The sequence below is a fragment of the Thamnophis sirtalis genome, unplaced genomic scaffold, assembly GCF_051295495.1.
Source record: "Thamnophis sirtalis isolate CommonGarterSnake01/CBP01778 unplaced genomic scaffold, rThaSir2_p1.2 scaffold_2, whole genome shotgun sequence".
Classification (NCBI taxonomy): Eukaryota; Metazoa; Chordata; class Lepidosauria; order Squamata; family Natricidae; genus Thamnophis; species Thamnophis sirtalis.
The window spans coordinates 45995089-46018744 of NW_028261382.1; the positions used below are offsets into that span (position 1 = coordinate 45995089).

Sequence of the window (23656 nt, forward strand, 5' to 3'; positions counted from 1 at the left end):
AGTTTTGAAGAAGAGATAGGATAACCATTTGTCTGAAATGGTGTAGGGTTTCCTGCCGAAGCAGGGGGTTGGACTAGAAGACCTCCAAGGTCCCTTCCAATTCCTTCCTTCCAGAAAAGAAGGTTTTTAAGAAGAGCTAGGATAACCATTTGTCTGAAATGGTGTAGGGTTTCCTGCTGAAGCAGGGGGTTGGACTAGAAGACCTCCAAGGTCCCTTCCAATTCCTTCCTTCCTTCCTTCCTTCCTTCCTTCCTTCCTTCCAGAAAAGAAGGTTTTTAAGAAGAGCTAGGATAACCATTTGTCTGAAATGGTGTAGGGTTTCCTGCTGAAGCAGGGGGTTGGACTAGAAGACCTCCAAGGTCCCTTCCCCTTCCTTCCTTCCTTCCTTCCTTCCTTCCTTCCTTCCTTCCTTCCTTCCTTCCTTCCTTCCTTCCAGAAAAGAAGGTTTTTAAGAAGAGGCTAGACAACCATTTGTCTAAAATGGTGTCGGGTTTCCTGCCTAAGCGGGGTTGGACTAGAAGACCTCCAAGGTCCCTTCCAACTCTGTTATTCTATTCTATTCTATTCTACCTCATTTGATGCGCAGTTGAAACAAAAGCGCGTTCACAGGCAAAATCTGAATTTGGTAGGAAGCCAAGGACAAAAGCCTTGAATTCTTCGTCTCTCCTAAAATGATTGATTGATCGCTTTTATCCACGATCCAAAAAGATACATAAAGGAATCCTTGGGGACAGATTTGAGCCCTGGTGAACAGAACCTGACATCCATATTGGCAAGAAGTTTGGCTGACTTCCCAGGCTAGTCCCTAAAATTTCCTGGTGGTCTCCCATCCTGCAGGATACATTTTGTTTTGTTTTGTTTTTCCTCCCAGGCTGTTTTCAATGCCTGGTGTTGCATTTTTTTCCTCCCTGTTGTGTTAAAAAACAAGGAATTGCCAAAGCTTTTGGGAGCCACAGGAAGCCTTAGGATAGTGATTCCCAAACTTGGCAACTTTAAGACTTGTGGACTTCAACTCCCAGAATTCTCCAGCCAGCTCTGCTGGCTGGAGAATTCTGAGAGTTGAAGTCCACAAGTCTTAAAGTTGCCAAGTTTGGGAATCACTGTCTTAGGAGCTCAAATTATATACTTCTTAGACTTAGAGGATCCTGCTAATACTTAAATAACCATCACAAAGTGAATTTTTTAAAAGAGGAGGGGAGGAATTGAATTGGAAACAGGTATCCCAAACTTTGAAGTTTCTGTACAAACAGAAATACACAATGCAAGATCAGCAAGGCAATAAAGTCAATTATTGCATTACCAGCCATTGGCCCTTACTATAGTAGGTATTCGTACCACCTACACATTCTTTACTCGAGGGAGCAGGGACGAAAGATTAAGTGACCGGAATTTTTTTTGGGGGGGGGGGAGAGAAATCCCCAAACAGTGCAAAAGTTTTGCTCCAACTTGGCATTAAATCGTGATTTAGGAGCCGTTCGGCCCAAAGGCCCCTCTCTGGTATTTCTTAGTAAATTACATAGAGGTTTTACTCACTACGAGTGAATACGATATAACATGTGTGAATCCACTTACAACAGTCCTTTCCCTTAGCTCTGAGTAACTAGTCTCACACCGAAATCTCAGAATCAAGATCTGTGGTTTTTGTTTTTTCTCTTTGCTTTTCTTTTTTTTTTAAATAAAAAAAAGTATAGTCTTTTCCTGCTGAAACTCTCCAACGAAAACTGTTGGGTGCAGGATGGTTGGTTTTTTTTTTAATCCGCAGGATACTTCCGGAGGGTTGGGGGGGGTGGGTTTCTTGGTGGATGTAGCTTCTTAAAGATATGACAATATGCCATACGTGGAGAAGTAAGTCACAGACTTATTTCAAAATGAAGAATCGTGTTCGCTTCCATCTAAAAAGAGGAGACAAGAAAAGGAGAGAGAGAGATCGATCAGTCAGTGGATGGAAAACTCACTTTCCCAAGCTTCCAACTCAATCACGTGCTTCCTGCTGCCTGCTCCCCAATTTAAGGACTAGAAACTTGCTCCTAAATCTGAGATTGGCTTTTTTCAGGATTTCTTTCCCAGCCGGCAGAGAGGAATTCTAGGAGTTTGAAACCCACAAAGTTTAAAAACATGCCGGCTGGGGAAATCCTGGGAGTTAAGGTTTATATTTTAAAAGCTTTTCTTTAGATATGTTGCCAATGCAACCCCTTCTGGTCCCAATTCTGACATTCCTTCCTCTTTTCTATGAAGATTATGTCCTAAAGGCTTAGAAACTTCATTAACTGACTTCTACTTAAAAGATGCTATCAAGGTGTAATGTTATTGGAGGGTTTTTTGAAATAGCTAATGAATGCCATTATGTGGTTGTGTCTTTAAGTATGAATGATTTGAGGTAAAAGCATGTTCAAATAATTGTAGTCAAATGAGAATTGTGGTACATTGATAGTAAGATATACAAAGATTTTTGATTTAAAGTGTATAATCTAATATGAACTATAAGTAATGATTGTGGAAGAAAGGCACGAAAGTTATCTGTAACCAATCAACACACTTTCTACAAGATGTAACGAAGGATGATTCTTTTTTTGTGTTTGTGTTCAATTAAAATTTTTTAAAAATTCCCTCCAAAAAGATGCTTTTCCAAAAGACAAGTGGTGTTCCTAGTTTTTTTTTTTCTTAGAAAACGTTTCGCTTCTTATCCTAGAAGCTTCTTCGGTTCTCTTGGATGAGAGGCAAAACTTTGTCAAAAAGAAAAAGAAAAGAAGGAAGAAAAAGAAGGAAAGAGAGAGAAGGAAAGAAGAGAAAAAAAGAGAAGGAAGGAAAGGAAGGAAAGGAAGAATTGATTGATTGATTGATTGATTGATTGATTGATTGATTACATTTATATGCCGCCCTTTTCCCCGAAGGGGACTCAGAAAAGGAAGGAAGATAAGAAAGAATGAAAGGAAGAGAGAAAGGAAGGAAGGAATAAAAAGGAAAGGGAAGAAGGGAGGAAAGGAAGAAAGAAAAGAAAGGGAGGAAAGAAGGAAGTAAAATAGAAGATGAAAGAAGAAAAAGAAAAAGAAAGAAAAGAAAGAAGAAGGGAAAGAAAGAAAGAAAGAAAAAAGAGGAGGCAAGGAAGGAAATAAAAAGAGGGAAGAAGGAAAGAAAGAAAAAAGAAAAGAAAAGGAGGGAAGGAAAAAGGAAGGAAAGAATGAAAGAAAGAAGGGAAGAAGGAGGGAAAGAAGGAAAGAGAGAAGGAAAGGAAGGAAAGAAAGGAAGGGAAGGAAAGAAAAAAGGAAGGAAGGAAAAAAGGAAGGAAGGAAAGGAAGAAAGAAAGAAAGGAAGGAAGGAAGAAAGGGAGGGAGGAAGGAAGAAGGAAGGAAGGAAGGAAGGAAGGAAGGAAGGAAGGAAGAAAGAAAGAAAGAAAGAAAGAAAGAAAGAAAGAAAGAAAGAAAGAACCAAGAAACTCCAACTGCCTTTTGAAAAAGCACCTTTGGGGCCCACTCCCCTTACTCTTGCTCCCCTGCCACCCCTTCCCCAAATCCTCTGCCCGTCCCCCAACATCCGGCTTACCTTCCTGGAAGCCTTTCGGCCTTTGGCTCTGGAGTTGATACAACTCGTCTAACCCCTCACAGGGGGAGTTTGAGGCACGTGTCTCAAAGGCTGTTTCGAAGGAGGTCAGGTCTTCCAGAAAACACGGCGGCTGTTCTGGAGCTAAGTCCATCCTTGGCGAGGGAGCAAAGCATCCTGGGCTACGACTATCTTCGGTGTCCAAGCCAAGTGGACTACTACTGACGTCGCCACCGCAGAACTGGTGGCGAGGGCACCTCGTCCCTGCCCCGTCTTTCTCAAACAGAAAGGATGACAGGTCTTGCAGGAGGGCCTCGAGAGCGCTGTCGTCCAGGAGGTCATCCTCCAGGCAGGTCAAGAGAGAGAAGTCGACGCTCCTCCAGGTTTTGGGCAGTTGGAATTCCGGGCAAGGTTGCGGCGCGGGAGAGAGTTCAGGGCCGGAGCATGGCGGGTCCTCTCGGAAACCTTCCGGGTCATTCTCGGCAAGCTCTTGGGAAGCAGCGGAGCCGAACGTCTCGGCCAGGCTGCAGATCTGCTGAGCCAGCAGTTCAATCTCGTTCTTCTCCTTCTCGGAATATTGGAAGAACGTTTGCTTGATGGGCGAGGCCTCCGGAGTCAAGATCCCTTCGGGTACCATAGGCACGTCAACATAGAGGGGACCTCGGATCTCCGGCAAGCTCATGACAGCGCAGCCCCCTTTACCGGGGCTGTCCGGCGTCGGGGGGAGTTTCTCATAGAGAACATTGCAGGGTTCTTGGGCATAGAACAGCTCAGTCACGGCGGCGAGGGCAGCGGGGGAGTTGGTGCTGGAAGCCGTCGCCAGAGGCAGGGCCGCAGAACCGCCTGCGCCCTGGGCTCCGTAAAGCTCCGGAGTTCCAAAAAGGAAAGGTGAACTCTGGTGTGGGGTGTAAGGAGGCGTGCAGACCAAATCTTTGGACTTGGGTTTGCCGCCGGGCTTCTCGCTTGCAAACGCCTGTCCGTAACCTCCTTGCGGGAGGATGACGTACCCGAAGCCTGGTTCTTTGACCAGCAGGCTGAGGGAGGAACCTGGCGGGGCGTCCTCAATGGAGGAGATATTGCCAGGGTCCATCGTCTCTTCGGGCAGCCCTTCCGGAGGCTTGCTGAACGTCGAGGGGCCTTCGGGGACCCCGGCGGTGCTGAAATCGAAGGCCGAGGCCAGGAGAGTGGTGGTGGGCGTGCCGGCCGCGGGCGTGAAGACTTGATCGGGGCTGGACAGCTGCCCAGGAGATAGAAGACTTTCCAAGAAGGTGGTGGTGCTTTCAAGAGCGTATGGGCCTTGAGATCCTTCGGCCGAGAGTTGCTGTTTCAGGCACCAGGCTTCAGAATCGCTACAGAGAGAAAGGAAAATGGGAAAGTAAGAAGGAGGTTCTGGGGAGACTTCTCATCACCAAGATAGCCAGAAATCAAATACAGGTAGTCCTCAATTTACGACCGCTATCGATTTTGCTAAGTGCGAAATTTGTGCAGTTCTGCCTTAGGCATGAAAGCTAGCCAGGTGACTTTGGGCCAATCACCAGGAGACAGGGAGTTCTAGTCCCACCTTAGGCATGAAAGCCAGCCAGGTGACTTTGGGCCAATCACCAGGAGACAGGGAGTTCTAGTCCCACCTTAGGCATGAAAGCCAGCCAGGTGACTTTGGGCCAATCACCAGGAGACAGGGAGTTCTAGTCCCACCTTAGGCATGAAAGCCAGCCAGGTGACTTTGGGCCAATCACCAGGAGACAGGGAGTTCTAGTCCCACCTTAGGCATGAAAGCTAGCCAGGTGACTTTGGGCCAATCACCAGGAGACAGGGAGTTTTAGTCCCACCTTAGGCATGAAAGCCAGCCAGGTGACTTTGGGCCAATCACCAGGAGGTGGTGAGTTGTAGTCCTGCCTTCGGCATGAAGCCCAGCCGGGTGAATTCTGAGTCCGTCCCTCCCTCCCACTTCGCAGTGTTACAAAGAACTAACGCATATCTCAAGCCCGCCCACCCCAGAGAGAGTTCACAGCAGTTACCTGATGACGTAGTTGTGAGAAACGATGGGGATCTCCGCGTTCTCCAAGCGAAGCAGGGAGTAGACCCATATCCAGCTGACGCCATCTTTCGCTTGTAGCCGGATCACCATTTCGGCTTGCGCGTTGCTCTGGTCCCCCACTGGAGTAACAAGTAGGAAAAAGGAAATGAGGGACTTGGTCACCCCCAAAACCGCTTCGCCCATCTGCTGTAGCTTCCCCAAAAGGGTGGATGAAACGCCAAGGCTAAGAAACTCACACAGTCGGTAATGCTGCGCCGAAGCGTGGCTCAGATCTTCTGGATGGATCAAGCCGTACCATGATTTGCAGAAGAGTTCGGTTTTCTCAAAGCCAGATGGAAGATTACGCTAGAATACAAAGAGAAAATAAGAGATCAGGGCATTGCAGCCACCATAGTCCCCTCCCCCACAAAGATTTTCAATTTTGCTCCCAAGACTTTTGAAGTGTTCCTTCCTGATTTGTTTTGAGCCTCTTTAAATTTTCTGGAGCAGGGTTTCTCAGCCTTGGCTGCTTGGAAGATGGGCGAACTTCAACTCCCAGAATTCCCTGGCCCGCAACTCAATTCCACCCATCTTCAAGTTGGCAAGGTTGAGAAACACTAGGCCAGAAGTAGGAAACCTTAAAACACTCAAAGAGTCATTTGGACTCGTTCCCCACAGAAAAGACTTATTTCCTGAGTGGCCAACAAAACTAGCATATGTCGTTGAATTAAAACTGTTCTGTTTTCTTCTGAAACTTTTTTGGGATTTATCCATGCTTGGCCTACCGGGGGTCATAAAGCTCAATAAATCGCATGCCGGCGGGTGTCACACATTGGCGGTTGTGACCGCATGTTTTGAGTGACGGAGAACTGCAGCAGAGGGATGAAAGAGCCACATGCGGCTCCGGAGCCGCACTAGACAGAAGAGAAGTCTCAACCTTCTGTGGCCTCCCTGAGTTCTCACATTTCTCACTCGGAAAAAAAGTATCCACCCTAGAAAAACTCCAATACTTTAAAAAAAAATAGAATAAGAAATTGTCATGAAAAATAATACAGCAGGATTTTTATGCATGCTGTTGCATCAATGCTGGTTATTCGATGCCCTGCTTCTCCCTCTGGTGGGTGGAAGATGCTCCATGCTTAACTAGCCCACCAAAGTCTTTCTCAGTCTTTCCTTAATTTTCTTCTCTTGCGGCTCTGGAGCCACATCTGGCTCTTTCAACCCTCTGCTGCGGCTCCCTGTCACTCAAAATATGCGGTCACATCCAACAATGTGTGACACCCACTGCATGTGAGGTCTCTAAACACGAACTATTTTTAAGATTTATGGACTTCAACTCCCAGAATTCTTCATCCGTCATGGCTGGCTGCGGAATTCTGGGAGTTGAAGTCCACCCGTCTTAAAGTTGCCAAATGCTGGCTGGGGAATTCTGGGAGTTGAAGTCCACCTGTCTTAAAATCACCAAGTCTGGAGACACCCCTCTTCTAGATTAATCCTAACCTTTCACCTTTTTCCATAAGGCCTCTTACCTTTCAGAGATATCCATGATGGCCAAGTCTTTCGTGTGGCGACTCTCAAAAGCGGACAGGAAGAACGCATTTTGACCCATTCTGGGCTTCGGATCTAGAGGAGTGCAGAAGGCCGTGAAGATAGGATTGGTGGACCAATAAGAGCCCGGAGGGGGTTGGTGGAAGTGACCACGAATCAGAATCAGCTTATTTCCTGCACTTTGACGCCGAATTGTCTTGGAAGTGTTGAAGTGGCAACGGAAGAGACGTTCTGTTTTGGTTAGAGGGACAGAAGAAAAAGAAGAGTGAGATTGAGAGACCAGAAAAGCCATAATACATTGAATCATATTGATGAGCCAATCTCTAGCAGAAAGATCTGTTCCACTCTCCAGGACTTGGCAAATCATATTATTTCCCCTGCATGTGATGTATTTCTAAATCAATTTCTTAAACACAGAATGGATTGAATTTCATCTGATTGGAAACTCCATCCTTAGAATCAAGTTTTCAATCTTGGCCAATTCAAGATTTGTAGACCTGGGAGTTGAAGGCCACACATCTTCAAACAACTAAGAGTCCTCCACTCCTCTGCTCAGAATAGAATCCCTTACACCGCCAGAAATTTTGGACTTGGGACAACCAGGGATGGCACCGCCTACGTTCTGACCTAAGCGTAGTACACAAAATTGTCTGCTACAACGTCCTACCTGTCAATGACTACTTCAGCTTCAACTGCAATAATACTCGGGCAAACAATTGATACAAACTCAAGGTAAACCGCTCCAAACTCGACTGCAGAAAATACGACTTCAGCAACAGAGTGGTCAACGCCTGGAATGCTCTACCTGACTCCGTTGTTACATCCTCAAACCCCCCATAGCTTCAACCTCAAAACTGTCTACATCACCCCATTCCTAAGAGGTCTCTAAGGGGATGTGCATAAGTGCACCAGCGTGCCTTCCATCCCTGTCCGACCGTCCCCATTTATTTGTATTCATTTCCTTTGTTTATCTCCATGTTCATACTTATGCCTGCTATCTTGAACGTTGGACAAACGAAATAAAAATTAAATTAAAAACTACGGTTGACAAACACTGCCCTTAATGCTCGTTGTTCTTCAGAAAGGCCATGCTGCTTTTTCTCCCTACTAATGGGAGGCCACATTTCATAATCTTATCGGCTGCCGAATGTGAGTTTTTCTGATAAAAGCTGAGCTTTCGTACGTTCTCCCTTGAATTAACTTCTCAATGAGGCATTGTTCTGTTCTAACATGCAACCTGTCAACTTTGAAATAGCCGTCATGCTAATTCAGGTTCCTTTCCCATCCCCGTGTCTAATTGCTTCCCATCTCTCCTGCACGACACTCATTCCCCACAAAGAAACACCTACCGGTGCTTAAGGGAGAAGGCAACGCCAACTGAGTCTTCATCACAATATGATCGGCCGGGTCAATGATGTCGTAGATGCTGTCTCCTTGGGCCACTAAATCCACCTGCAGGCATAAGTGGGATGAGAACAGTTGTGAAATGAAACTCCCCTCTTAGTCATCGAGTCATCAGAAATCTTAGCTTCACATAGGATCTCCAAAGTCAACCGACATTCACAAATACGTTGACTCCCATTGAGAAAATAATCTCTTCAGAGCTATCAATGTTATGGACAAACTGGAGACTATAGGACTAATTTAATAAGTCCCAGCCATGGAGAAACTGAAAAGCAATGGCTTCAATGAAACACAAGGTTAGCCTGCTGTTAAACCCAAGGTAATTCATAGGAGTGCTATCACTTCCCCTATTTTACAGTAAAGGTATGGACTCTCCCCTCTTTACAAGTTTGCCGGTACGTACCATAGAATGGCCCAAGTGCTCAGCCACGCTCTCCGACACATAGATGAGTTTGCCTTCGCCCGTGAATGCCAAAAGGAAGCCGGGAAGGGTCTGCATGAAGTCATCTAAGTCCTGGGAAGAGAGCATGCTCTCCAAGCCTTCTAGAGTTGCACCTGTTGAGAAACAGGACAGGTTAGTTTCATGATTTTGACCATTATTATTTTAAAAAGTTGAGGGACAGGAACGGTAAGGGGTTTCAGCACCATGGACAGCGGCTACTGCAAGTAAAGTCTTATGGGGGGGCTGTTTCAGCACCACGGACAGCGTCCCAGTGCAGCCTCCACTGGCCGTTTCAGCACCACGGAGAGGGACCTGTTGAGTTCCCCAGGAAAGGCGCTTCAGGAAGGCAGCCCCTCGCCCAACTTCAGAACTCAACCCCCTCGCCCCGCTCTCTTAGATCCCGCCAAGCCCTTCGGAGGTCTTCCAAGCCTACCTTTGGAGAAGAAGATGGATTTCCGAGTATAGATGCAAGCCAGCGACATGATATGCAGATAAGAGAGCCGGAGTTTATCTCCTTCGGCAATGGGCAACAGGTCCTTGAGATGCCTAATCTCCGCGTTGATTTGATCCCGCCGTGCCTTGGAGGCTCCTTTCGTGGACCGGTACATCTCGGCTGGGAAGAAGATCCGTGCAGCTCAGCCGCCTTCCGTCTCTTTCTCTCTCTGATGCCTGCCTGTGGATCTGTCGAAGATGCTTGCTTTCCATCTTTTATAGGCGGTTGAAAGTGTGGGCACTGGCATATTAAGGAGAACGGGGCGGGAGGAGTTGTTCAGATCAATGGAGGGAGAGGGTTGCAGAGCCAGCGCTCCCCCCTCCCCCCCCTGCTTCCATGGGCTTGGGGGAACCCTACGTCACTAGCTCCTAAATGACGTGGTGAGGAAGGGGGGGAGGCTGGAGGAGGAAACCAAGGAAACACTGCACCGAATTAGGAGACGAAACAGAGTCTTGAGTGTCGGAATCACTGCTCTGCGTGCCTGACTGTTTCCCTCTCTCCCAGTCCCAGAAATTTAGAACTGGCACTAACATCTCCCTTCTTCTAAAAAAAGGCTTGTTCTTTCTCAAATCCATCCTTCTTTCCTTCCTTTCTTTTCTTCTCTCTTTCGCGTCTCTTACTCAAAGCTATGTAGCTGATCTTTTTGCTTGGGTGTTATTCTTTCCTCTTTTTCTTTCCTTCCTTCGCAATCTTTTCCTCGATTTTTGTCAGGACCAAAGTAAAATGGGTCTGGTTGATTCCATATTTCTTCACTCTTGCTCTTAAAACCCAAATGCTAGAGGAAAAGGGAACGTTCAAATTGCAGGGTTACAGGCCTGAACTGTGTGAAAAATCAATTCAGAATGATGTATGTGTCTATATATCTATATCTATCTATCATCTATCTATCTATCTATCTATCTATCATATATCATCTCTCTCTCTCATCTCCCTATCTACCTACCTACCCATCCATCTAGCTAGCTAGCTAGCTATCATATATCATCTCTCTCATCATTTATCTATCATCTATCTATCTATCTATCATCTATCTATCTATCTATCTATCTATCTATCTATCTATCTATCTATCGGCATCTATCTATCGTTATCTATCTATCATGTATCTATCATCCATTCATCCATCCAAATATCTATCATATATCTATCATCTGTCTATTTACATCTATCTATCTATCTATCTATTTATCTATCTATCTATCCATCTATCTATCTATCTATATTATCCATCCTCTCTCTCTCCATCTATCAACTATCTATCTGTCTGTGTCTGTCTGTCTGTCTGTCTGTCTGTCTGTCTGTCTGTCTCTATCTATCTATCTATCTATCTATCTATCTATCTATCTATCTATCATCCCTTCATCCATCAAACTATCTATCATATATCTCTATCATCTGTCTATTTACTGGTATCTGTCTGTCTGTCTGTCTGTCTGTCTATCTCTCTCTCTCTCTCTATTGGTATCTATCTATCTATCTGTCTGTCTGTCTATCTATCTATCTATCTATCTATCTATCTATCTATCTATCTATCTATCATCTGTCAGTCATCTATCTATCATCTATTTATCTATTTATCTATTTATCTATTTATCTATTTATCTATCTATCTATCTATCTATCTATCTATCTATCTATCATCTATCTATCTATCAATCTATCATCTCTATCATATTTATCTATCTGTCTGTCTGTCTGTCTGTCTGTCTGTCTGCCTGCCTATCTACCTCCCTCCCTGCTACTATTTATTTTAGGGGGGATATGTGATTGTTTATTTTGCCCTAATAGTAAGGTCAGCTTTGTAGTTTAAAGAAGCTGTCCTTGATGCGGTCTCAAAAAGAAAGAAATATTTACTAGTAAAGGCTATCCAGGAGGGTAAATCTGTTCTTTTCCCCTTTTTTCCAAAATTATTGTGGTTTTTTAAACTTTTCTGAACAATTTGCTCTCTCTCTCCCATTTAGTCCCATAAAATGCTCTAAGTATATCTTTCTTTAGGATTTCTGTCCAGGAATTTTCCCTTCTCGCCCCCCAAAAACAAAAAGGGTGAGTCTATTCTGGTTTTCTTTTAAACTTCCCAGTAAATAAACAAGCCAGGCCTTAAATAACATTCTCTTCTGTGAAAGCCAAAAATAGACGCTGCAAAAAAAGAGAGAAAGGAAAGGTTCTTTTTGAGCTCTGCGGTTGCTAAGCAACCATGAAAAGTGACAGCATTCTATCTCCCATTTGGGGTGATTCTTATTCTTCTTCGTTTTCTTCCTTTCTTTACTTCCTCCCCCCCCCCCCCACCACTTTCTCCCTTTGCAGAGATAACCTACATTAATTAGCTCGGCTTTTAGCATAAATCTCTCGTTCCATATAAGGCGTGAAAAAGCTGAGATGGGGTGGGAGGCGGCTGGCTCTTTGTGGTGCTGCCCTTGTTTTGGAAGGTGCCAGAAAGGAGGAGGCACCCCAGGATGGAGAGAGGAAGTTAGAAACTGTCCCCCAAAACTATGCAAGGTCCTGTCTTAAGGAATATTGTGTTTGCTTTAAGCATGTCTCCTTCCTTCCTTCGTCCCTCCCTTTCCTCTTCCTTCTTTCCTTCCTTCCCTTTCCTCCTTCCTTTTCTGTCCTCCCTCATCCCTTTCCTTCCTTCCTTCATCCCTCCCTTCCCTCTTCCTTTCCTTCCATTCTTCCTTCCTTCCCTCCTCCTTCCCTTCCCTCCCCTGCTTTTCTTCCTCCCTCCCTCCCTCATCCCTTTCCTTCCTTCCTCCCTCCCTCCCTTCTTCCTTCCCTCCCTCCTCCTTCCATTTCCTTCTCCCATCCTCCCCTTTTCTTCACCATCCCAAATCCTTTTCCTTCTTCAGTGCTTGCATCCTCCCTCCCTCTTTCTTCCCTCCCTCCCTCTTTTCTTTTTTCCTTCCTTCACTTTCTTCCTTCTTTCATTTTTCCATTCCTTTCCTTTCCTTTCCCGTCCTTTCCTTTCTCCCTTCCCCTCCCTTCCTTTTCCCCCTCCTTTCTACTATCCCTTCCCTTCCCTCTTCCCATCAGGCCATACTGTAACACCTCCAGTTAGTTATGTGTTGATTTTCCAAGGAGAACAACTTGACAGTTACACAATTATCACTCTTCTGCAATGCAGACAGACTGTTTATGCAACTGACTGATCCAGGAACAGCCATTCCTAAAAAGTTCCATTTGACTCTAAGGTTGTCTTTCTGAGCTGACAACAATTCCAGGCGTAAGGAAGGGCAGACATGTAAATTTGCAAATTCCAAGCTGCAGATCCGGTTGGATGACCCGGGCATGTGGATATTTCACCTCTGCAAGATTCTGTGTTCTATGTATGTTTACATTCTATGTTCTAGGGAATTTTAGAATGGAAACCTTGCAAAAACTCATGGAAACATTGTCTAATGCAGTGTTTTTCAACCTTGGCAACTTGAAGATGTCCGGACTTCAACTCCCAGAATTCCCCAGCCAGCATTCGCTGGCTGGGGAATTCTGGGAGTTGAAGTCCGGACATCTTCAAGTTGCCAAGGTTGAAAAACACTGGTCTAATGTTCTGTCAAGCCATGCGGAGCCTTGTCAACTTGGGCTGATCTCTAGCAAGGTCAGACTTGATGTGGGGACTATAAGGAAGTTCAAGGATGTTGCGAAGGGGGAGGGAGCGCATCACTACTTCAACCTCGCCAAGAAACTCGCATGGACGGAGCCACAAAGTCATTAGGAGCGGCATTTGATTTGTAGAACCTTACAAAATCCTCTTACGCACCAGCAGGTGGCAGTATTCGGCTGACATTGCCTGGGCTACAAGCTTAAATAGGTGGTAGCCGGCTTAGGATATGGATGGAAGGCCACCAGGAGATTTCAGAGCTACAGGCTAGACTGAGAAATTTAAAAAATATATATGCCGGGAGTAGTCCGTGGCAAATCACTGCAACTGCAGATAAAAGTACCTGGACTTATTCCTGATGAGAGTAACAGCTAAACTTGCTTTGAGATTTTGATTTTTCTCTTGTACAGGTTGTCCCTGATTTACGACCACACTTGAGCTCAAAATTTTTCGTGGTTCAGCAAACCGTTTGCTAAATGAGTTTTGCCCCATTTTACAACCTCTCTTGCCACCATGGTTAAGGTTGATAAGTTAGTGACATGGTTGTTAAGTGAATCTGGCTTCCTGTCCATCAAAAGATTGCAAAAGGGGATCATGTGACCATGGGTCATTGACCAAACATCTGGATGTTCGATCACATGATTGTGGGGATGCTGCAAAGGTCGTAACTGTGAAAAAGAGTCCTAAATCACATTTTTCAGTGTAACTTTGGACAGTCACTAAATGAACTGTTGTAAGTTGAGGACTACCTGTACCATCAGACTACACAATATTGTAGAGCAGGGGTCTCCAACCTTCAACTCCCAGAATTCCTCAGCCAGCCAAACATGGCAACTTTAAGACCTGTGGACTTCAACTCCCAGAATTCCTCAGCCAATCAAACATGGCAACTTTAAGACCTGTGGACTTCAACTCCCAGAATTCCTTAGCCAATAAAACATGGCGACTTTAAAACCTGTGGACTTCAACTCCCAGAATTCCTCAGCCAGTCAAACATGGCGACTTTAAGACTTGTGCACTTCAACTCCCAGAATTCCTCAGCCAGTCAAACATGGCGACTTTAAGACTTGTGCACTTCAACTCCCAGAATTCCTTAGCCAATAAAACATGGCGACTTTAAAACCTGTGGACTTCAACTCCCAGAATTCCTCAGCCAATCAAACATGGCAACTTTAAGACCTGTGGACTTCAACTCCCAGAATTCCTCAGCCAGTCAAACATGGCGACTTTAAAACCTGTGGACTTCAACTCCCAGAATACCTCAGCCAGCCATGCTGAGGAATTAAATATCAAGGAAGGTAGAATTGAGACTGGCAGGACCAGCTACTTTCTATGAACAAGCAATCAACACTCCTGTCCCTACTCACACTGGTAACGTTGCCTAGTCTGGGAATAAAACATCTGCAGGAAATTCCCTAAGCTCAGAGAATCAGGCATGCAACAATCATTTCAGCTTGATTTCCCCAACTAGGTAGCTCTCCAGATGTGGGTCAGAGTTCAGTTCCCAGAATTCCCAGTTGGCTACGCTAGTTGGAATTAAAGGAGAGAATTCAATAGTGGATAAAGGAACCGGCCTAGAAACCGGCGCCTGGTGAGTCCTAGTCCCTCCTTAGACATGAAAGCCAACGAGGTGATTTTGGGCCAATCACCAGGAGACGGAAAGTTCTAGTTTCGTCTTAGTCACGAAAGCTGGCTGGGTGATTTTGGACCAATCCCCACAATTCTAGTCCCTCTTTAGCATGAAAGCTAGCTGGGCCAATCATCAGGTGAGGGTGAGTTCTAGTCCCTCCTTAGGCATGAAAGCTACCTAGGTGACTTTGGGCTGATCACCAGGAGACAGGGAGCTCTAGTTTCGTCTTAGTCATGAAAGCTGGGTGGGTGGGCCAATCACCAGGCGACAGTGAATTCTAGACCTCCTTTAGCATGAAAACCAGCTATGCCGATCACCAGGAGACGGTGAGTTCTAGTCCCACCTCAGCCATGAAAGTCAGCTGGGTGACTTGGGTTCCAGTCTCTCTCTCTCTCTCTCAACCCTAAATGTTAATCCATTTAGTGACCGTCCAAAGTTAGAACAGCCCTGGGAAAAAAGTGACTTACAACCATTTTTCATAAAAACCATGACCGCATCCCCATGGCTCGCATGATCAGAATTCTGATGCTTGGCCACTGACTCATATTTATGACGGTTGCAGTCTTCCCGGGGTCACGTTTGGCCAGCCAGATTCACTAAAGACCACCGCGTCACAACTGCCGTGATTCGCCGAACGACGACGGCAGGGAAGGCAGTTACGATGGGGTGAAAGCTTCACAACAGCCTGGCTCAGACACCGAAATTTGTTGCTCCATTGTGGCGCAAGCCGAAAACAATCTATTATTGGATCGGACAAAGCATGGGAATGCAACTACAATGGGGTGTGAAGGGAGCCTGTGTACATGGGCTCACGAAAGGAGAGCCTCCGTGCGAACGGCGTCCCCTGCTGAAGCATGGGGCTGGACTAGAAGACCTCCAGGGTCCCTTCCAACTCTATACGGATCGATTTGACCGAAGATGGTGGCAGATCGAAAAGGCAGATCAACTCCCAGCTGAGCGTTGATTGGGGGAAGGTGAATCATTTTTCGCATTGTGACTGTGAATCACTGTGTGGCAATACTGGGTGGGATTGGGTGAGGAGGGGGGGGGAGAAGGGTTTAGAAAGGGGGGGGTGGAGGGAGATATAAACTTTTGGGGAGGGGGGCCAACTGATGCCTACAGAAGGGTTTGTTTCCCTGGTACAGTACTGACCAAATTCTCCCTTTTTCGGTTCATCAAATCCATCCCTTTGCCAAAAAGTTGAGTTGAATGTTCTCCCCCTCTTTTCTGCTAATTTAGGTTCTGAATCAAGGAGCTAAAAACAGCCACGGCCGGCTAAATATAGCAACTCCGAGTGCGTATAGAGAGAGACACACACACATCTACAAACTCACACACACACACACACACCCAGCCTGTGCTTTGTAATTCAGTCCCTGTAACATTCTGCTGCAGCGTGTGGGGGCAGCCAACGATGTGTAGCCGGCAGCCAGAGAAAGACGGGGGAGAGAGAGAAGGGGAAAAAAAACGAGTGGGCGGATTTGCAAATCAGGTTGTACTTTTTCCCCAATAAGGGGAGATCGTAAATAACTCGGCGAGAGGGAGGGGTTCGAACCCGGGGAAAAGAAATCTTCCGCAAACCGTATACTGTATATACCCATTCAAGGAGAAACCAGAGATGTGCAGTGATGTTGAGAAAGGGAATCCTGGAGGAATGTCAAGATTTGTCTTAGCAAAGGCTTTCCCCAGCTTTGGGCCTGGGGGCTAGACAGGGAGTCCTCGAGTTACGCCCACAGGCGTCTCCGTTGCTAAGTGAGGTCTCTGTTGCTTCGCTTCCCTTTATCGATGACTTTTGGGTGGGGGACAGGGCTATTCGGCGGAAATCGCTGGGGTGGTGAAGTCGGCAAGACGGTGGCGAAGGCAATGCGTCTTCCCCAGCGACGCTGCTGGTTCGGCAAAGGGCCGTCGGGTGAATTTTGATCACGTGACGACAGCATTAAGCACTTAAGACTTATATCCCGCTTCACAGTGCTTTACAGTAAACCCCTCTAAGCAGTTTATAGAGTCGCCATCTCACCCCCCAACAATCTGGCTTCTCATTTTACTGACTTTGTAAGGATGGAAGGGTGAGTCAACCTTGAGCTGGTCAGGATCGAACTCCTGCCAGTGAGCAGTGTTAGCTTGCAATACTGCATTCTAACCACCAGGGGGGAAGGAAGGAAGGAAATAGCACTTACACTTATATACCGCTTCATAGTGTTTTCTCTAAACAGTTTACAGAGCCAGCCTCTTGCCCCCAACAATCTGGGTCCTCATTTTACCGACCTCAGAAGGACAGAAGGCTGAGTCAACCTTGAGCCGGTCAGGATTGAACTCCTGACGGTGGACAGAGTTAGCCTGCAATACTGCATTCTAACCACCAGGAGGGAGGGAGGGAGGGAGGGAGGGAGGGAGGGAGGGAGGGAGGGAGGGAGGGAAGGAAGGAAGGAAGAAGAAAGGGAACAATAGCAATAGTACTTAAACTTACATACCGCTTCACGGTGCTTTACAGCCCTCTCTAAGCGGTTTACAGAGTCAGCCTGGGTCCTCATTTTACCAACCTCTGAAGGCTGAGTCAACCTCGAGCCTGGTGAGATTTGAACTGCCAAATTGCAGGCAGCAGAAGTAGCCTGCAGTACTGCACTCTAACCACTGCGCCACTGTGGCTACAGGGATGCTGCAATGATCGTTAAGTGTGAAAAATGATCGTAAGTCTGTTTTTTTCAGGGGATCTCATATCCGGTAAATATCTACGAGGAGATTCTTAGTCAACCAGGTCATGGTTGTCCCAAAGGGGCTTCCACTTGGAAGTTTATCTCTGTCCTCAGGGTCTTATGTTGTGCTATGTGTTTGTGAAGTGGCTGTTTTGTTTCTCCACCAATCTCCTGCCTACAACGCAGTCCTTTCAGCCCTTCCAAGAAGGCTCTATACCAATTTGCACTACTCAGGTGACCCTGAGGACAGAGATAAACCTCCAAGTGGCCTCAACGACTCTCTAAAAAGGATGCAAATGACCAGCTGTCTGCAAGGAGGATCAATCCTTCCCTTCCCCACCATCCAGCCAGAACTGAAGAAGCTTCTTGGAGGAGAAGCGAAAGGTCTTTAAAGAAGACACAAATAAACCTCCAAGTGGCCTCAACAACCCTCTAAAAGGATGCAAATGACCAGCTGTCTGCAAGGAGGATGAATCCTTCCCTTCCCCACCATCCAATCAGAGCAGAAGAAGCTTCTTGGATGAGAAGCAAAATGTCTTTAAAGAAGACACAAATAAACCTCCAAGTGGCCTCAACGACCTTCTAAAAAGGATGCAAATGACTAGCTGTCTGCAAGGAGGATGAATCCTTCCCTTCCCTTCTGGTTTTACAGAAGAGCAGTTTGTCCGAGGTGGCTACGAGGGGTGGGGTGGGGGTCTCTTGCTTCAGCAAGGAGTTGGACTAGAAGCCTTCTAAAGTCCCTTCCGACTCTGCTCTCCTTTGAGCTGAGCAAAGCTCTCCGGATGAATTCTAGCAAGGTCTGGGCTTCAGCAGGAAGGAACCGGTCTGCGCATGCCTCGAGTCGAGGGGGGGAAAAAGGAGGGAGGGAGGGAGGGAAGGAAATACATCTGACAAGCAAGGCAGGGAGAGAAGCGGAGGAGGGGCTTGGTGGCCAAAACGCGCCAATGGCGGGGTTGCCACCTTGTTACATAAAACAGCCCCCGCACTGATCCTGCCTTTAATCTGTTACTTTTAATAACTCAGCACACTCTATTTTTACTTTTCTACCTAGCTAGGACTCTCCCCCCCCCCCCCCGCCAAAAAAAAAGAAGACGACAAAAAGAAAAGAAAAAAAACTCATGCATTGAAGACTGGTGATTTTGTAACCGTGGCCCGGGATGTTTAGGCAAAAAGCTGCCATCGCTTCCTGGTTATAGAAGTCTTGTGATTCCCCCCCCCCCCCCCGAGTAGGTCACCGATTCCAAGATTCCAAGATCCCAAATCTTGATGCGTTTGCTTTTATGCTGCATGGAGAGCAGATTTGGGGGAAAAAAAACATCAAATTTATCCAGTCCTTCTGCTTCTTTTAGCAAATAGGACAGGCTCCAAATGGATATTTGTGTACCTGTGTCCCAGTGTCTTCCATTCGACACACACACACACACAGAAACACGGTTATGTTCAGTTGTTGGCTTTGGAGCGACCCACAATGGCCCGCGGCCACGGACTAGCCACGGTTCACAGCCCCGTGCCGTAGTTTTCCGAAGCAGGCTAAACTACAAATCCCAGAGGACAATATTTTGGCATAGTTTCATGGTGGGAATGTAGCTGGATTGCAGTCGGTCTTGGCGTGCATAACTGTGGTTTGCTAAATAAGCCACAGTTTGCAGCACACACAGCCTCCAAACCACAAATCCTGATTCCCTGTGGCCAGTCACTCAGTCTGTGGCTGGCTGTCTATCTATCCCTATCAATATCTATCTATCCATCTCTATATACCTCCATGGTTCATGCATCCCTCAATATCTATCCATCTTGTCATCTATCATCTAATTTGTATTAGTTATCTAATTTGTATGTTCTATCTCCATCCATCCATCAAAGGAGGGTCATCTGTCTCTCTTATCTCATTTATATCTACCTACCTACCTACCTACCTACCCAGCCATCCACTCATCTATCAAAGGTGATATCTATCTATCCATCTCTCTCTCACACACACACAATCTGTCTATTTCCATCCATCTATCAAATGAGGGGGTATCTATCTGTCTTATTTATCTTCTATCTATCTCTATCTATCCATCTATCTTTCTTTCTATCCATCCATCCATCCATCCATCAGATGTTGAGTCAAAAACAAAATAGATATCTCATGGAAGAAGATCTGTGGGCTTCAATTCCCAGAATGCTAGCTGGGGAACCTCTGGGAGTTGAAGTCCACAACTCTTAAGACTGGACAATCTTGGATATTTCTCTCGAATTAAACTCATGGGGCCCTCATCCAACCCCTTCCATCTGTTCACCTGACTGGAAGAAAGAGGGCATCACCTGTTGAACTGCAGCCTACGTCAGGGCTGTTCAAAGCCTAGACTCTGGACATAGCAATGGATTAGTTCTTCTTCTTCTTCTTCTTCTTCTTCTTCTTCTTCTTCTTCTTCTTCTTCTTCTTCTTCTTCTTCTTCTTCTTCTTCTTCTTCTCCTCCTCCTCCTCCTCCTCCTCCTCCTCTTCCTTCTCCTCCTCTTTTCTTGTCATGTTCTCCCCCTCCTCCCCCTCATCTTCTTTTCTTCTTCTCCTTTTCTTTCTTCTCCTTCCTTCCCTCCTCCTTCATTCCTTCCTTCTTTCTCTCTCCCTCTTTCCCTCTCTTCCTTCCTTCCTTCCTTCCTTCCTTCCTTCTTTCCTTCCTTCCTTCCTTCCTCCTCTTCCCCCTCCATTTTCCCATGTCAGAGTTATGGTCGGCTCCTTGTCCCATCCTTTTCAGGCAAAAAAATTAACAATTTCATCTCACCATTTTACTCCTCCATCCTAGCTCCCCAAGGCCGTGAATAAGCTCCTTCGAGTCAGCAATGAATTGTGGCAGTGGCTGGCCACAGCTACGCTGAATGCCAGCCCAACTGCTGCTTTGATGGCAAGGGAAAATCGTTTTGGGAGACAACACGAGGAGGTTAGAATTGGATGGGGAAGGGAGGTTTGGAAGGGCGGGATGCCCAGTCTGGATGCTGAATTTTCAGGGGGGAAAAAAGGCCTCACATTTCCACTCCTCCTGAATGGATCTCTGTCCCTTTAAATCTGGGAGGAAGGAGAGCTGACGCAGCTTCATTCTCCCTTTTGCAGCCAAAATTGGAGAAAAGGCTTGGGAGAGAGGGGAAAAACAAGTGGCGCTAAGCAACTGAGCTCTTGCGTCATCAGGGCCTCCCTCCCCTCCTCCCTCCTCTCAGCCTGCATCACATCTCCATAGCAACAGCATCCAAGGGGATGGGCAGGTTTTGGGTAGCATCTCAGGGACTGGAGGAGAGAGAGAGAGAGACATGTTAATAGTTGAAAGGCTCTTCTCCAACCATCGCTGGAGGTTTTTAAGCAGAGACTGCACAGCCGCTGGCGTCTGAAGCAGGGTAGACTCTCCTGCTCGAGCAGAGGGTTGGACTAGATGACCCCCCGAGGACCCCCTTACAATTCTACATGTTCTGTGCCTGAACAGAGGATGGTTGGCACCAGGGATGTTAGAGAGATATAACATAAGGAAAACAGAAAACAAAACCCTCGTTTTTTTTCATCCTGGCTGACCAGGATGGTTCCACCACAAAACCGCAGACGACAAAATCACGGTCGACGAAAGCGCGCATTTGACATCATCACAGCGCGACGAAAACATCGCGCTGTGATCGAAAAATGTAAAAATAAAGCGAAAACCTTACCCTAACCCCCCAAACCTAACCCTAAACCTAACCCTAAACCTAACTCTTAACCTAAGGCTAAATCTAACCCTAAACCTAACCCTTAACCTAACGCTAAACCTAACGCTAACCTTTAACGTAACGCTAAAGTAACCCTAACGCTCTAAACCTAACCCTAACCCTTAACCTAACCCTAACCCTAAACCTAACCCTTACCTTTATGTGAATCGGCTTGCTTTAATTTTATTGTTATTTCAATTTTTAATTTTTTCCGGCGCGCTGTGATGACGTCAAATGCGCGCTTTCGTCGATCGCGCTTTTGTGGACCGCGGTTTTGACGGGTCACCGACCAGGATGCCTGCTTTCCATCTAAACTTTTTCCCCCCAAAAAAATCTGAGATAAAAAATGATGTGACAGCCGATGCAGTCCTAGGCTGCATCAACAGAGGGGTATCATTAAGACGCTGAGAAGTGATAGCACTGTTTTACAAAGCACTGGTGAGACCACACATGGAATACTGCGTCCAGTTTTGGTCACCACGATACAAAAATTTTGTTGAGACTCTGGAAAGAGCGCAGAGAGGAGCAACAAAGAGGATTAGGGGACTGGAGGCCAAAACATATGAAGAATGGTTGCAGGAACTGGAGATGTCTAGTTTAATGAATAAAGGACCAGGGGACACATGATAGCAGTCTTCCAATATCTCAGGGGTTGCCCCAAGGAAGAGGGAGTCAAGCTATTCTCCAAAGCATCTTTGAAGGCCAGGCAAGGAATAATGGATGGAACAAGGAGAGATTCAACCTGGAAAGGAGGAGAACTTTCCTGATGGTGAGAACAATTAATCAGTGGAACAGCTTGCCTCTTGGCTTGTGAGTGCTCCACCACTGGAAGTTTTCAAAAATAATCTGGACCAAGATGGTATAAGGATTCCTGCCTTGATCAGAAGGTTGGACTAGAAGACCTCCAAGGTCCCTTTCAGCCATATGATTCTAGGATCAGCAGTTCAACGGTCATTCCAACTGCGAGAGAGGCACCATGTAAATAATATATAAAACAAAATCTAATGAAATAATGAAATAAAATAGTGGAACCAATCTCCTTCCCTATCCAAACTCATAGTTGCTGCCAGCCAGTGCCAACATAATTAGTTTAAAAGAGGGGCGCCATTGCCCTGGTTGGTATAATGTTCTTGCAATTTGGATATGCTATGAAGCTGAAGTAGATAGAAACCACTCTGGTCATTATTGCCAGCTTGCTGTAAGAGGGGTGGACTTCAACTCCCAGAATTCCCCAGCCAGCTTGCTTTAAGAGAGGTGGACTCCAACTCCCAGAATTCCCCAGCCAGCTTGCTTTAAGAGGGGTGGACTCCAACTCCCAGAATTCCCCAGCCAGCTTGCTTTAAGAGGTGTGGCCTTCAACTCCCAGAATTCCCCAACCAGCTTGCTTTAAGAGGGGTGGCCTTCAACTCCCAGAATTCCCCAGCCAGCTTGCTTTAAGAGGGGTGGGCTTCAATCCCAGAATTCCCCAGGCAACTTGCTTTAAGAGGGGTGGACTTCAACTCCGAGAATTCCCCAGCCAGCTTGCTTTAAGAGGGCTGGACTTCAATCCCAGAATTCTTCAGCCTTCATGCAACATGGAGAGCCACCTATCTTCCAGCTGCCAAGGTTGAGAAATACTTTCTATCATGAATAAATCAGCTCCCCAAAAGAGAACTTGGAATTTGACATTTCTGGGGCAAAAATATCTACAGGGGATTCCCTCTTTGTACTCCCAACTATGTACTATCTGCAACCTTAACTAGTTAAGTTGCCTTTCCCATGTGTGTATCCAGGCCCAGTCAACTCTCACCCCAGCTGTAGCAAAAGGATGCTAAGAAGCTTCATCTGTTGCTATGGAAACCCCAGGTACCAATGAAAAGGCAGCAACCACTAGCCTCTGATGTCACTGATGGGATTCCCAAACGCACCAATCAATTTTAAGAGCTGCTGGGTTTTTTTTATCATAGTTTCGCCACAGTTCAGTCGGAAAGGATGAATCCATGTAGGCCCCAAAATAAAAATATATAAAACATGTATTTAAATCTTGTCAAAAAATAAAAAGATTTAGATTAGCTCTGGCCTCGGCTAGGTTATTTTCAGCAGTGTGATTGATTTTATGCCAAGGGTATCTAGCCTTGGCCACTTTAAGACCTGTGTTATCATATGTGGTGGAGATTTGTAAAAGCAAAGAAACATTGGACAAAAATGCAGAAGTGGTTGGGAAAAAATGTTAAAACATCACATAGCTTTATAAGCCAGAAATATTTTTGCTAGGCATAATACTGAAGAATGTTGTAAAGGGAAACTATACTTAATAATACATGTTTTGACAGCAGCAGGGATTGTATTTGCACGACATTGGAAAAAATGATGTCATTAAAAAAAAATTAAGATTGTGCAGAAATGGACAGACTGACACTAAAAAGATACAGAATAGTATTTTTGAACAAGGGACTTCTTTTATAAATGGTTGGAAAGTAGAGGTGGAAATTAGGAGTGGGAAATATCTATCTATCTATCTATCTATCTATCTATCTATCTATCTATCTATCTATCTATCTATCTATCTATCTATCTATCTATCTATCTATCTATCTATCATCTATC

General features: G+C 45.8%; 1 protein-coding gene across 1 annotated transcript; it reads right to left on the reverse strand.

The window, feature by feature from the left end:
* Positions 1–1132: 1132 nt before the first annotated feature.
* On the reverse strand, positions 1133–10009 carry NPAS4 (neuronal PAS domain protein 4). The gene is given in 9 exon segments (XM_087703719.1): positions 1133–1892; positions 3541–4886; positions 5556–5694; positions 5812–5907; positions 5910–5920; positions 7084–7333; positions 8452–8554; positions 8910–9061; positions 9382–10009. Coding segments are annotated over 9 exon segments (2301 nt in total). The 5' UTR covers positions 9557–10009; the 3' UTR covers positions 1133–1863.
* Between the last annotated feature and the right edge of the window lie 13647 nt (positions 10010–23656).